This window comes from Cyprinus carpio, chromosome A6 (assembly GCF_018340385.1).
Source record: "Cyprinus carpio isolate SPL01 chromosome A6, ASM1834038v1, whole genome shotgun sequence".
Classification (NCBI taxonomy): domain Eukaryota; kingdom Metazoa; phylum Chordata; class Actinopteri; order Cypriniformes; family Cyprinidae; genus Cyprinus; species Cyprinus carpio.
In genome coordinates, this window is record NC_056577.1 from 22,909,562 (window position 1) to 22,925,180 (window position 15,619).

The 15,619-nt window shown below is 35.1% G+C and overlaps 1 protein-coding gene across 2 annotated transcripts; it reads left to right on the forward strand.

Moving 5' to 3' along the window:
• Positions 1–7,000: 7,000 nt before the first annotated feature.
• On the forward strand, positions 7,001–15,608 carry LOC109076978 (leukemia NUP98 fusion partner 1-like). Of its 2 annotated transcripts, none has more exons than XM_019092623.2 (4): positions 7,001–7,156; positions 10,577–10,807; positions 12,854–12,952; positions 13,184–15,608. In XM_019092623.2, the coding sequence occupies exons 1-4, from the start codon at positions 7,001–7,003 to the stop codon at positions 13,325–13,327; spliced, it is 630 nt and encodes a 209-aa protein (XP_018948168.1). In that variant the 3' UTR covers positions 13,328–15,608. The 2 variants fall into 2 exon arrangements, with proteins under 2 accessions (XP_018948168.1, XP_018948169.1); XM_019092624.2 differs by having other exon boundaries at positions 14,522–15,596.
• Positions 15,609–15,619: the final 11 nt, after the last annotated feature.

Consider the following 15,619-nt stretch of genomic DNA (forward strand, 5'->3'; position numbering starts at 1 on the left):
AAATAAAGTAGCTGTAAGCGGCATGTCCTAGACATGGTATTTCTTAAATATGTTCTTCCTTAGTTTTAAATGAAGCATTCTTTATTTATTAATATTTTTGCCTATTAAGAGGGTAATGAAACCTAATAAGCTCAAAAATTAAGTAGGATATTATAAGACTCAATCAAATCCAATTTCCCTCTGAGATTACTTGGATGGTTGCAGTACAAATGAATTCCACTAGAGGGGCAAATTTGGCAGTGTACAGCATATATGCTATTGAGCAACTGGCATTAATAACTCAATCCTTAATTTAAGATTTAATAAAATTGCTTTAGAACTGAAATTTCAGTCATCCTCACTGGTAAAGGTAAGCTGAAGAAGGAATGTATTATTTTCTGTAATGAATGTCCCCTGTCAGCTGAACAAAGACTGTACTGAGTGCATTATCTTCCTCCTTGAGTGTCTTCAGTTGGCAAGGTCAAATTTGATTAAACCGGTGGTGCTCTTTGTTCTGGTTCTGGACTGTGAATAGTATATAGACAAGTTTTTCATGCCCATTGCATGTACTTATGGCATGTAACCTCTTTGGATGATGCCACGATATTGATACACTGCTCAAAAAAATTAAAGGAACACTTTTTAATCTGAGTATAGCATCAAGTAAACTAAACTTCTGGGATATTGATCTGGTTAGTTACGTAGCAGAGGGGGTTGTTAATTCATTTCAGCTGCTTTGGTGTTAATAAAATTAACAACAGGTACACTAGATGGGCAACCATTAGAAAACCCCCAAAACAGGAATGGTTTTACAGGTGGAGGCCACTGACATTTTTTTCCCTACTCATCTTTTCTGAATGTTTTGCACTAGTTTTGCATTTGGCTAGGGTCAGTGTCAATACTGGTAGCATGAGGCGCTACCTGGACCCTACAAAGGTTGCACAGGCAGTCCAACTCCTCCAGGATGGCACATCAATATGTACCATTGCTAGAAGGTTTGCTGTGTTTCCCAGTACAGTCTCAAGAGCATGTAGGAGATTCCAGGAGACAGGCAGTTACTCTAGGAGAGCTGGACAGGGCAGTAGAAGGTCCTCAACCCATCAGCAGGACCTGTATCTGTTCCTTTGTGTGCAAGGAGAAACAGGATGAGCACTGCCAGAGCCCTACAAAATGACCTCCAGCAGGCCACTGGTGTGAATGCCTCTAAGAAAACAATCAGAAACAGACTTCATGAGGGTGGCCTGAGGGCCTGATGTCCTCTAGTGGGCTCTTTGCTCACTGCCTGGCACCGTGTAGCTTGATTGGCATTTGCCATTGAACACCAGAATAGGCAGGTCCGCCTCTGGCGCTCTGTGCTTTTCACAGATGAGAGCAGGTTCACCCTGAGCACGTGTGACAGATGTAAAAGGGTCTGGAAAAGGGTTCCTCCTGGTGCACGACAATGCCTGGCCTCATGTGGCGAGAGTATGCAGTCAGTTCCAGGAGGATGAAGGAATTGATACCATTGAATGTCTCCCATGCTCGCCTGACCTTAATCCAATAGAACACCTCTGGGATATTATGTTTCGGTCCATCTGACATCGCCAGGTTGCACCTCAGACTGTCCAGGAGCTCAGTGATGCCCTGGTCCAGATCTGGGAGGGAATACCCCAGGACACCATCCTTCGTCTCATTAGGAGTGTGCCCTGACGTTGTCAGGCATGCATACAAGCACGTGGGGCCCATACGAACTACTGAGTACCATTTTGAGTTGCTGCAATGAAATTTCAGCTTAATGGACTAGCCTGCTGCATCCTTTTTTCACTTTAATTTTGAGTGTCTTTGAAGTCAGCCCTCTGTAGGTTGATAATTTTAATTTTCATTAAACAATGTGGCATCTTTTCATTCCTAGCAAATTACCCAGTCCATATCAGTATAGATATCCTGCATGATATTTTTCCCCATTGAGATCTGATGTGTTTTCAAAGTGTTCCTTTAATTTTTTTGAGCAGTGTACAGTATATTATAGACTACCTATGGGTATGAAAGTGGGGGGAAAGTGTAGAAACTATTTTTTCGCTCAGAACTTGCTGGTAAATTTATCAAAAAATTACCAAAAATAAATAAATAAATAAACAAATAAAAATACAGTCCTAGTAATGATAATTATGTATTGGAAACAAATATAATAATAATAATAATAATCTGATATTCTCTCAACCTTCAATTGTTTTTTTAAAGAAAAGTTAGATTTTTGTGTATTCTTGGAACAAAAGTGAAAAAGGATAAACTGCCTTCTTTGCTCATATTTACCAAGGGGGACAATAATTCAGAATATATTTATATATGTTCAGTATGTATTCACACACACCTTGGTATGTGGTTTACGGTGACTCTCCATAGGTGTAAAGGTCTTTATACTTTTCTATCCCCATACACTACCCCTAAACCTACCTGTTATTCACTTCACCTGTCAGTGGTCATAATGTTATGCCTGATTGGTATATATATATATATATATATGTGTGTGTGTGTGTGTGTGTGTGTGTGTGTGTGTGTGTGTGTGTGTGTGTGTACATTTTAGTTCATATATTATATTATAAATATAATATAGACTTCTCATAGATGTGTAGATTAAAATATAGGTTTGATTTGACATTTTCAAAAATCAGATTTCAAAACAGTGTCCATGTTCAGTAGTCACAAAAGTCTGCTACACTGTAACTAGGTGCTCTGGTTGACACATGATGTAAAATGTCAATTGAATGCACACTGCCATAACAAGTTTAGATCAATCATAGCTCTTAGCTAGAACACGGGACATGATCAATTTGTGTTTGTGCTGCTAGTATGAGACCAAGGCTGCTGTCTCCCTGTACGCATTCAGCCTAGAAAAGAACCAGGGTCTCTTCACACATCTTTCAGTGAAGGCCATGTACACAGCAGCTAAATCCAGTTCTGTACAGACAGAGTACAGTATAAACTAGTATTGTAAATGTCAATTTCAGGATTGACTCCTCTATTCTGTACATAGAGTGAATAATAATTTAAAGGAGTTCATTTCCACATTTAAATGCTGTTTTCATCAAAACCTCGGAGTGTGTTGGTGACCTCCTCTGGAGACGATTACTTATACTGCGTGTGACAGAACACAACAGGATTGGCTCCAATTTTAGAAGCACTCTGTCCTTTTTGGACCATAAGTTCATTATTCAGAGCTCTATTTAGAAACCAAGAACAAATATTGTCCTCCCTGCTTTTTTTAGATGGGAAAATATGAAATTAGGACTATTTTAGTGTATGAAAACAACTGAAACAACTACAAAAAGGGAGGACTTTATATCAACTAAACAAAAGTTTGCACTGAAACTGGGAACAAGACTGTTTTACAGTAATAATGTTCAACATTTATCCATGTTGAATTTCTCCTTTTGTCAGGAAGATGTTGTATTTGGTCACACTCAACCCAACCCTGAAAGACTTTTACTTGTTATGCAATACAACATGATTAATCAACTTTAAACCCTTGTTACAATCTTAATTATGTAAATATCTGCATGGCATGTCAGGATAAGAAGATTAAGGTTCTTGAATTGCAAAAGAGATGGTCATTTAGATTTCTTTGATAAGAAACACCTTTGTGTTGATGTATGTAAGGACACAGTCCTCAAGGCTTGGGTTAATCTAAAACCATTTACCTAAAGGTGAGTACAGGTCTTTCTGACACAATCACAATGCTTGTAACTTCTGAGAGATCACATATTGTATTTTCTTCTTATAGTATTGCCTTTAATTTGGATAAGGAGTTACAATGTTATTATTTTTTATTTTTTTACACATTCTCATATTGCTTTTGTTAAAAAAAAAACAATCTGTTGAAAAAGTTTAATATCTACATGAAAGTCAGTGATTTTTTTTTTTTTTTTTTTTTTTGGCTGATGTTAAATTATGCAATTATATTAAATTCTTATAATTCTTTCTTAAACTTTACACTAAAGTATGTATATCTATCTATCTATATATCTATCTACTAAGTAACGCAATATTGTAATGCATTACTTTTAAAAGTAACTTTCCCCAGCACTGTGTGTATATATATATATATATATATATATATATATATATATATATATATATACAGTGCTGGGGAAAGTTACTTTTAAAAGTAATGCATTACAATATTGCGTTACTTAGTTACTTTTTAATGGAAAGTACTGTGTTATGTTACTTTTGTGTTTTTAATATTATAAGTTCTCTTTATAGCAAGTGTAAAAGCCCTTTCGCACCAAAAATGAAAAAAACTCAGGCTGAAGGAAAAATAAATTCACGTCTGTACAGTAGAACACAGCAGAAGAAGGTTCAACACTCTTCAGCCTTTAAAAAAAAAAAAAAAAAAAAAAAATGAAGCACAATTGTTAGTTTATCTAAAGTTATTTTTGCTTATTAGTATAGTTGAACTGGATTACCAAAGGTCAGCAGCAAAGACATTGGTTAATAAAATGGGAATAGATACATTGTGTTATTTAACACATTTAATTATTGCAGGTTTGCGTCATATTCTGAATTTGCATTTCACTGTTTTAATTAATTTTGATGAATACTAAATCTGAATTAATGCACATTCAAAATTAGTCTATAACTACATCACGTTCACACTGTGCGCACAACGCCTCTGTACTTCCGATTTCTCCCAATATGGGGACAGAAGACTTCAGTCAATACATGGGAAAACAAAGTAACTGGCAATTATTATTTGAAAAAGTAACTCAGATATTTTCTAGTAAATTTAAAAGTAATGCGTTACTTTACTAGTTACTTGAAAAAAGTAATCTGATTATGTAACTCACATTACTTGTAATGCGTTACCCCCAACACTGTATGTGTATGTGTATATATATATATATATACATATATATATATATATATATATATATATATGTATATATATATATATATACATACACACACATACAGTACAAGCATTGAATCAATCAGTCGATCTTTGAATCAATCAAAAGTGACCACAAATACTTTTACATTGCTACAAAATTTTTAATTAATAAATAAATTTCAAAGAAATGCTGTTCTTTTGAAGTTCATATTCAACAAAGAATCCACAAAATATAAAGCTGGTTTCACAATGGTTTCAGCATTGATAATAATAAGAAAATGGCTTCTTAGAATGATTTCCACAGGATCATGTGACATTAAAGAAGTGAGTAATTTCTGCAAATTCAGTGGTTTTTTTATCAAATGAATAAATCACAATTTAAAATATAAAACAGTTCTTTTAAACTGTAAAATATTTCACAATAATCCAGTTTTTACTGTATTTGTAGCAAATAAATGCACCCTTGATGAGTGTAAAATGCTGTTAAAAAACATTCAGAATTCTCCAAGTACATACTACGTAGACATCCATGCACCCATATTTTCATTCCTATTCAACCATAACTAATAAAGGTAATATTTCTTGCTGAACACAAGGAATTAAATAATTAAATAGGTGTATGGTGACCTAGAATTCACAGAGTTCACATGACAACACCAAGGGCAAGGGCAAAGGTCAAACAGACATGGCCACAGGTGTTGTGTATATTCAGTGACTCTGTACTCTCATACTGTACGCTCTGCTGCCCCAGAGTCCAGCGGTGGGAACAACTGGAGCAGGACAGTAGACGAAGCTTGGGGGTGGTTGCTGTGTGCCCTAGATTGCTTCTTCCTGAAGGGGAGGGGGTTTATCATATTCTAAAATGGGGTCAGCTGAAAATACATGGGAAAATACATGCAGCTGCAACATTTGGAATGTGAAGCTAATTTGTGAATGACTAAGTATTTTGCAGATATACAGTGGAGCTTGATATAGGCAGACATAATTGTTTATGATTCATCCTAATTTTGGATTCTGTGATGCATTGAAAGGATCGTTCACACAAAAATAGAATGATGTCCTTATTTACTCACTCTCATTTTGTTCTAAATCTGTATGCATATTTTTTTTTTCTTCTGTGCATGACCAAAGAAAAAAAAATAAAAAAATAAAAATAAAGTCCATACAATGATTCAATGAGGTCCAATGCTGCTAACATTAAAATGTACCTTAAGTTTGGTTACAATTATTTATGAATGCTTTACAAAATACATGATAAATGCCTGTATAATAAATTATACACAAAGGCTTCAAATAAAGTGTTACCCAACTGATATTACTGCCCTAATGGTTATACTACAAAGCATTTGTCATGATTAGAACAAAGTCTAGCCATTGTATTCGATAGATGCCATCTGCATCGATTGGCAGCCTTGCTTTACTCATCGCAGACAGTACTGAAACATAAAATCCACAATGACACAGACTCTCACATACTGGTTCTCGCCTGCAGCAGTCCATAATTATTGACAGGTTTGATGTGCTCAGTGAGTGGAAAGTATGGGAGAATTGGAGTTGCACAGAGTGTGTGTGACTAACTCCCACCCCCAGGCCCATTGCTCTGTAATGGAAAGATTAAAAGCAGAGCACCAACCCAAAAACACCATCCCCTCTCTGTCTCTCTCTCTCTCTCTCTCTCTCTCTCTCTCTCTCTGTCTATCTAGCTCGCCCTCTCCCTCCTCTACCTGTCTCCCACATCTATATAATATTCTCCTCCCTCTCTCATGCTGAATAGATTACAGGGGATTCACCTATTTAAAGACTTCGACAAAAGCTGTGTGTGCATATTTTTGGGTCGGCTTAGACCAATTAAATCCACACATTGTGAGCACCTAACTGGAGGAATCTAATTACAACCTACCGCCAAGCCAAGCCCAGCCCAGCCCAGCCCATCATACACAGTCTGGAGTCTGGACCTTACACTGCCTTCCACGAAAGAGTTCCTTAGAAGCTCCAGGACAACAGCAGCAGCAGCAGCCCGCCTGACCCAGCTGGATCATTGTACGCCGGCTGCACCCTGGTGCGTTTTTTCTTTACAGGAGACAGGAGCCTCACCGAGAGCTCCGCACACCGGTTCCCAAGCTGTCTCTTCGGCTGCTTCCCGCGTTTATTATGGACAATGATGAGGACGATGATGGGAACTTCACCAAGTGGATGAGCAGCTACTGGGGGCACGGGGTAGGGGAGGAGCACGCCAAAGATAGGAAGAGAAGTTTTAGGAGGCCCTCACGCAACAAAGCTGACCGCCGTGCCTCTTTGCCCTGCATGGTAAGGTAGTGATCACACATGTGGAATTATGTTAATAGAATGGAAATAATCAGAAATGCAATATATAATTGTACAATACTAAACAAAACCCATATTGGATTATACATAAGAGTGTCAACTGATTGGACAAGCTATATTCAAAGTCATTGTTAAATGTGCCAACAGTTAGGATAATATAATATTCAGAAATTATCATAAACTATAAATATATTATTAATTATAAATGTATAATATAATATAAAAATAACATTAAATTGTTTAAAAGTTACAATAATTGTTAATAATAATGTATAATTACTTTATAGTAATTAAATAAAATTTTATAGTGTTTAAAATTATTCAGCTTAAAATTCTGATTTGATGTTCAAAGTTACTATGAAACAAACCAACAGTTAGGATAAGGAACTGTATCACTTGGCAGAAATATTTTTTTACATAATATAATATAATATAATATAATATAATATAATATAATATAATATAATATGATATAATATAATATAATATAATATAATATAATATAATATAATATAATATAATAATTTCCGTTATTTACAGCCTACAACAGCAAAAGAACCAAAACCCACAACAACTCTGAACAAGCAAATAAACAGAGTAAATAGTAAAATAATATCATCAATATTACATATAATATTCAGCAATGATCATAAACTATAAATATATTATAAATAAAATCTAAAAATTTAATATAACTTATAATAATTAAATATTATACTTATATTGTTTAAAATTATTAAACTTAAAATTCTGATTTGACGAGGCATGTTCAAAGTCATTAATGAGGCAACAGTTATGATTAGGAACTATATTGCTTGGCTTGTTTTATATATGATATGATATGATATGATATGATATGATATGATATGATATGATATGATATGATATGATATGATCATAAACTATAAATATATTACAATTATAAATGCATATTCATAAATGATCATAACAATAATATTATAATTATATAATCAATTAATATAAATAAAAATAAAATGTTATATTGTTTATAATAATTATAATAATTTTTATACAGTTTAAAATTATTATAAATAATATTCATAATTATTAACAATAGATTAAACTGTTTATTAAGCAGTGGTGTCTTTTATCACTGTCCTATTGCTGCCATTTTATAAAGGAATAAGATATTTTACCATAAGAAAGGGGAATTTATCAATTTATCAATCAGAGCATCCCTTACCTCACACCTTATTTCTTTAATTCATCTGGGAGCCAGATAATCCTTTGACAATGTCCAGTATAGGAGTCCAGCAAGAGTCTATAACTGTGTGTTTATGGCTTAAGGCATGATTTTTGCTGTTTTACATGCAATCTGAACTGATCATGTAAACAAAGTTTGGTAACACATTGCATAATGGGTTTTGGAAGAAAACCCATAACAGGAAAGAGTGCTCTGATTAGCGGTATAGTGACCCAGCAGCAATTTGTTCTCTTCCTCCACACATCAGTGCTTCACATGCTCTTTCTCACGCCTCACAACCCCTTTATATGTGTACACACTGTACACATAGTCCAAATAATCAGGACTGTTTATAGCAAAAAAAAAAAAAAATGTGATGATGGGTGCACTGTAAAACCTGATAAGTTAAGAATACTCAAAACATTTGAGGAAACTTATTGCCTCAAAATATTTGAGTAAACAAACTCAATTATTATTATTTTTAAGTTTTAAGTTAATAGAGCTTAAAAAAATTTATGACAAGTGGGGCGGGGTTGAAAGCCATGGGAGCCAAGCCAGGCCTCACTTCCATGATCCCACCCCGCTCATCACAATGATAATTATATACAACTTGCTTCCATTAACAGCACATTCATTCAGATCTTTATAGTTAAGTGCTAGTTAGCAACAGCACACTGGTATGTAGTTATCAAAAAGACTCACAATATTTGCATGTAAATAGTCAAACAACATGCAGTATATAGCCTTTAAGTTTTGCTGTCCATCCTCAACCTAACCACACTACAAAACCAACATAAAAGAAACATATTTAAATCCTAACATAACACAACATTTAAGTACTAACTTATGTCTCTCTATGTTAATCTTGAGTAAAAATACACAAAATAACACTTAATTTCTACATTTATTTTCCTTGTTGCCTGATGCAAAGCATGTTGGGAACTAGAAAACGCAATCATTTTAAGTTCACCTTACTACAACAGCATTTTGAGTGTGTGTGTGTGTGTGTGTGTGTGTGTGTGTGTGTGTGTTTGTTAAAAACACTATTTAACTATTTAATAAAATATAATTAATGTAGTATGCATATATCGACAGCTAGTTGGTATGCAAAGTAGATTAAATGAATTACAGTGATATATATTGACTAGAAAGGAGCTCTCTTTTGAAACTAAGATGAAAACTAAAATCAAAATCCTTACACGTAAGTTTACCACTTGCTTTATATGTCACAGTATATATTTGTTTTGTTACATGAATCATTTTATTCATTATGCTAAGATCTGATTGAAATGCCATCAGTATTAAAAAGTGCTATTCCAAAGGTCACAAGCTAAGGTGTCTTTGCATGATTTTACATGCGCAGAATCTGACTAAAGTGGAACAGAAAATGGAATTTCTGTGGGAATTTAATCATTCATTCATTCATTTACTTACTTACATACCCATTTATGTGGATAATTGATTTTCAGCATTCCATGGTAGCATGGTGGCATGATGGCATGTTAAATAGGTTTATACTTTTTCTCAGATAGTTATTCTCAGGCAGTTCTCTTTTTTTTTCTGCAAGCAGCAGATAAGTGCATATCTGAACTATGTAGCATTAGGTCAGGAAACTAGTTTTGCCATTGCATACATGCTCAGTATGTCTTGGGGAAAGTAATGTAGCTATTTGGGAACAGCGTAATCCATCCCAAGAGGCAATAGTGAATGGCAGTAAATAGCTCAAGGTTAATAGGTGAAGCCTCTATGATTAGCTTGACTTCAAGTGAAATGCTTACACAAGTCATTATGGGCTGCTCAAGTATAATTAACCTATTTTGACCCTTTCCATGGCAGAGCTTACTGACTATTATGTCTATTTACTGCAATTACGTGCAAAATGATTATACAAGTTTCTTATACGGCTGTTTATACTGAGCCTTACAATACTAACTTTATCATTCATTTTCTATAGGAAATCAAAAATGCTAACCCATTTATGTCATTCAGCTCAATATAAAATATGTACTATACTTCAAAATGTACAAATAATCAATGGTCATTAGTGAGATTAATTAATTTAGCATTTAATGATTCTGATTATTTTTAAATAAGATTAACATTATTATGAATATAGCTTACTGTATGTGTTGCTTATTACTTCTTTCTATGTCATGGTCTTTCTCCCTCTCTTTCTGTCTTGGATTCTGTATTGAAAATCTCAGCTAGAAGCAATGCAGGCGAATCATCTCCATGCTAACACCATGGCCCATGGCCCTGTCCACCTAAAGGGCCGTGAGGAGAAGGAGGTGCACTCTCATCCTCGTGCCCGCCGTGTGTCTTCAGACGAAAACAGCCGAACCAAAGTGGTGGGACCTGAATGTCACATCAGCACCATTCCAGAGCTCACGGAGTGCTTAGAGAAGAGGCTGCGTTTCAATAACCAGAAGGTGAGGGACCAGATAATATCATGTCACATACAGCAGACCAAAAAAGTCTTAAAAAATACTTAAAAATGTCTCAATATCACTGCATTCAATTCAAATATCAAACCAGCATAAGTTGCTAGTACACTTTTTGAGATCAGGGGAGTTAAGTTTACCTCCACGGCTGTTACTAGCTGGCCTCCATTACATTCACCCCCCTAAACCTCACTCACATCTGGGACACGGCACCAGTGTTACCCCTCTGGTTCTACTTAACCCGCTTTGAGCAAGAACTTTGCTTTAGTGTTTACTTAATGTTCATAAACAAAAAGGTCTGGTTGTTTACAATAGGCTATTTAACATGAACAGATCTAAACGGCAATCCTCGTGGGAGAAAGCAGCTTTTCAAAACAAATAAATCTGGAACTGAGAGTCTGCAATCAAAAAGGGAAAGGGACTGAGCAGGCATCAAAACAAGATCCAAACCACAATGGCAGATATCACACTTAAATGCTCAGATGCCGTTTTCTTTTCTGATATAGAAAGTTTTGTTGGTACTCCTTACCATCAGTGGGACTTGTCGCAACATGACAAATCCTAAAGGTGATCGTTGGTAATCATTGGAATTCCTCAAACCGTGCAGTAGAGAAGTGCCGAAGCATTTACATTAAAGGGTTAGTTTACCCAAAAATAAAAATTAGGCTGTGTTTTACTCACCCCTGTGGCATCCTAGGTATATATGACTTTCTTCTTTCAGACGAATCCAGTCCGAGTTATATTAAAAATTGTCTTTGATCTTTTAAGCTGTTTAATGGCACTCAGCGGGTGCTGCATGCATCAGTCCAAAAGAAGTTAAATAAAAAGCGCCCATCCATATATATATATTAAAAAAAAGTGTCTCACACGGCTCCGTGGGGGTGAAAAAAAGGATTTGTGTAAAGGGCCGTGAGGAACTGGTGCGTTTTTGTAAGAAAAATGTCCATGTTCAAAACGTAATTATCACTTTAATCTAGCTTGCGCTCACTGTTGTAAACAGAAGCAGTTCCAGGCGGATGATGTATGAGTTTGGCTTTGCGTATGCACCGTTCAGAAGTGACGCACGCAGAAACGCAGCGGAGAGATCTAAACAAAACAACAGTCACTAATTAGAAGTACAAAACGAGGATTTGTAAAGAAGAATGTCAGAGGATTTCGATATAAGCCAAGAGGAGACTGGTTTTCCTTTGCTAAAGTAAGGAAACTTTGCTTCTTTTGATCCTGTAAACAAACGTTGGTTTTCACAAGACTCACTGGTGCATGCACAGTGCTGACCTCATACGTCATGCTCCCAGAACAGCTTCTGTGTACAACTGTTGCCACAATCTACATTAAAGTGATTATTACATTTTGAATATGGATATTTTTCTTACAAAAGCGCATCGATTCGCCACAGGAGGCCTTTGTTCAACCCCCATTTATGAATGGGTGCTTTTTATTTATCTTCTTTTGGACTGATGCATGCTACACCTGCGGAGTGGCATTAAACAGCTTGAAAGATCAAAGACAATTTTTAATTTGAACTCCGACTGGATTCGTCTGAAAGAAGAAAGTCATATACACCTAGGATGCCATTTTTGGGTGAACTAACCCTTTAATATCCCAATATTAGTGTTTATTTATTTATTTATTTATTTAACACATCCCAATGCACTACTGTAGGTCTACAACATTTTCAGTTTCAATTATTTTGAGCTATCTTTTACTTTAGTGTTTACTTAATGTCCATAAATGTTTCTTGAACACCAAATCAGCATATTCAAATCATTTCTTAAGGATCATGTGACACTGAAGACTGGAGTAATGGCTGCTGAAAAATCAGCTTTGTCATCACAGGAATAAATTTAATTTTAAAATTTAAACAGAAAACATTTTTTAAAATTGTAATTTGTGTTTTTGATCAAAACAGCTGCAGCCTTGGTGAGCAGAGGAAACTTCTTTTAAAAACTTGTATACCATATACTTTAATATGCATAAAGTGCATCAATGCCTTAATATAACACTCTTTGATGATTTTCTCTGGTTTGTTTGTAGGGTGATGCAGATAGCATATGTCTTATTTGCCATGAAGAACTACGGAATGGAAGGGGTGGCATCCGAGAACTTCACTGTGGCCATCATTTTCATAAAGAGGTAAACACTTCCTGCATCATTTCTCTCCTCTTGTTGTCTTTAACAGTATCAAATTGTTAATTGAAGCAGTGGGTTAATGGAAATAGAAGTATACACATGACACCAAGTGAACAAGGGTATTTTCCAAATCTGTGCTTTCCCCCCACATGGCATGCATGTTTGTCTGGTTACTTGCTGCTTTTGTGCCAGCTATTTCACTGAATCTGCTGTTTCTGATTATGGATTGGGAAGGCAAAATGGCCGGAGCACAGCGCACGTCCACGTAGTGGGAGTTCTGCACCTGCTTGTGAGCGAGGAAAAGAGATACCGTTCTGCCCTGGACAGGAGGAATATAACTTACCCCGTCGCCAACTCTCTTTACGTAGACAACGTTGATTGTTTTTTTGTTTAAAATACACTCTGCAAAATAAAAGTTCTTTATATTTATTATTTAGATATAAAGAACCTTTACCATCTGTGGAACCTTTCCATTGCACAAAAGGTTCTTTATAGTATATAAAAAATAAATGAAAAAACTAACATTTATGTTTTAAAGAGTGTACAGTATGTATGAAAAGTAGTTAAACTAAACAGTAATCACTCAGTATATTATCAAAAAACGTGTTAATTGTCAGTTTTAGTTTGTGTTTAGCTTCACTACTATTGCTTTAAAAAATTATTTATTTTCCCAATCAAAGTCATTTACATTTTATAAATACTGCTGTTTGAAATGTCATGATTTTGTACTTTTGTCCTTTTCCTATATGGTGAGAATTATATAAACCATAATATGTTTTTATAGTCTGTGTATTACTAAACTGTCAATCAAATTTAGTTTTTCAGAATTAATATGCATTGATTGTTGCTATTATTCATGATCCTGTTGTTCATTTTATACAGCTATTTTGGATTAGAAAACCAAACTGTGAATATAAGATGTTTTGGCTTGTTTTTGATTTGGAATTACGAATGCTGTGTGAATATGGTAAAATCCTGAATTTGCAGGTCATATGTCAGGAGTTGCATTTATAAAGCTACAGTTGCTTGTCAAATGCACATGCTGGAAATTAGCTGGTGGCAGCTAATCATATACCACTGTAATGGAAATCAATGATGGGTCACAGTTCTGCCCCTCAAAGATCAACAGATCGTTTTTTCATGCAAGCAGGTGTCATGCAAGTGCAATCATGCCTCTGCTATGGGTCTTAGTGATATAAATGTTTATATAACATTTTTAAAAGACATTTAAAAAACATTTAGTTTAGCTGACCATTATTTCCTTTAGTATTTATCTTGCATAGGCTACACTACAAGTCATCTGTTTGTAATTCATAAATATATTTGTGGACAAATCTTTTTTTTTTTTTTCAAGAATTTAAGCATAAATATGCAAAACAAAAGGTTTTTAACATCATGTAAACTTAAATATAGACTGATAGTGTGTTTTACTAAGCTTGCAGTTCTTTAAAAGCAATAAATGTTGCAATATGTTTAGCATGTGCAGATGTATGTATCAATAGTTTTCAGTTTTTATTTACAGCCATTCTGGCTTTGAATGACCCTCCATAATTTGGCTTTCCTTTCTTTCAGTGTATTGAGAAATGGCTTTGGCAGAAACAGTCCTGTCCCTCCTGTCGAGTTCATGTGACCATGCCTGAGCCCCTCTACTGGTCCTCTGCTCGTGTCCAGTTTCCCTGACAATGTCCATTTTTCCTCACTGCACGATAATTTCCATGTCTGCATGTAGCCTGTGACCCTGGACACTGATTTAGTGAATAAAAAAAGACCATCATCTCGAGGTGGAGGCGAGTATGTGTGTAGCAGTCCTGCATGATTATATGGTCTTTTACTTGCACACGCTGCCTAGGGATGAGACCGTTTTGAAAGTTCATCCTTTATATGAATCTCAAGAGCTTTGGCTTTATTTGTTCGTGACCCTCCTTTTCCATCTTTCTTGCTTATTTTCCTCTGTGGTTTGATAAGGACAGGATGTTTGGATAGGCTGAAAACCGTGCATGCTAAGTGTCTGACCACAGAGCCTTTTTGTTTTCTCTTTTTCCATATCTCGTGTATTGCACAAAGCACATCTGAATTACCCATTAACGTACACATGCCACATTCAAAGGCAGAGAATTTTAGACTCTGCCCAACATATTGTGATGTTTCTAATGATCAAAAATATGTTTCAAAGATGTATGTTGTTTGTACTAAAGTCATACTTTTAATTAAATATTAACAGATTAAGAAATACCTAGCCTATGTTGTTGTAAAGTTTTTATAGAGTGCTGTTATTTTTAAAGTAGGCTGTTGTTTCATATGTACCCTACTTTGTTTTTACAGAATTCATTGAATTTATATATTTGGTGCCAGGATGTTGTTTAGTTTTAAATGAATTCAGTTGATATGTGACTACGTAATATGAGTGTCACGTTATAAAGTGTAAAATAAATTATATAGAGTGAGATGACATTCTTCTCTCTGCTGCCAGACCCTCTCGTGACCGTGCCTTTGTGCACGTATACCCAAACCCTCATGTCCCGCCCTACATTAATAAAATATACAATAACTGTAAAAACCCAACAAAACTCTGTTAAAACTGTTATAATAAAACAGTATGTCATCAAAATATTCTACAGCAATTGGACCAAAGCATTAGGAAAACTTAAGCCTTTGGCAAGCGTGTTATCT

Coding starts and splice junctions, on each gene's coding strand:
- LOC109076978 (XM_019092623.2), top strand. CDS start 7,001: ATGGACAATGATGAGGACGATGATGGGAACTTCACCAAGTGGATGAGC. Junction 10,808..12,853: donor TGCGTTTCAATAACCAGAAG/GTGAGGGACCAG, acceptor GTTTGTTTGTAG/GGTGATGCAGATAGCATATG. Junction 12,953..13,183: donor GCCATCATTTTCATAAAGAG/GTAAACACTTCC, acceptor TGGATTGGGAAG/GCAAAATGGCCGGAGCACAG.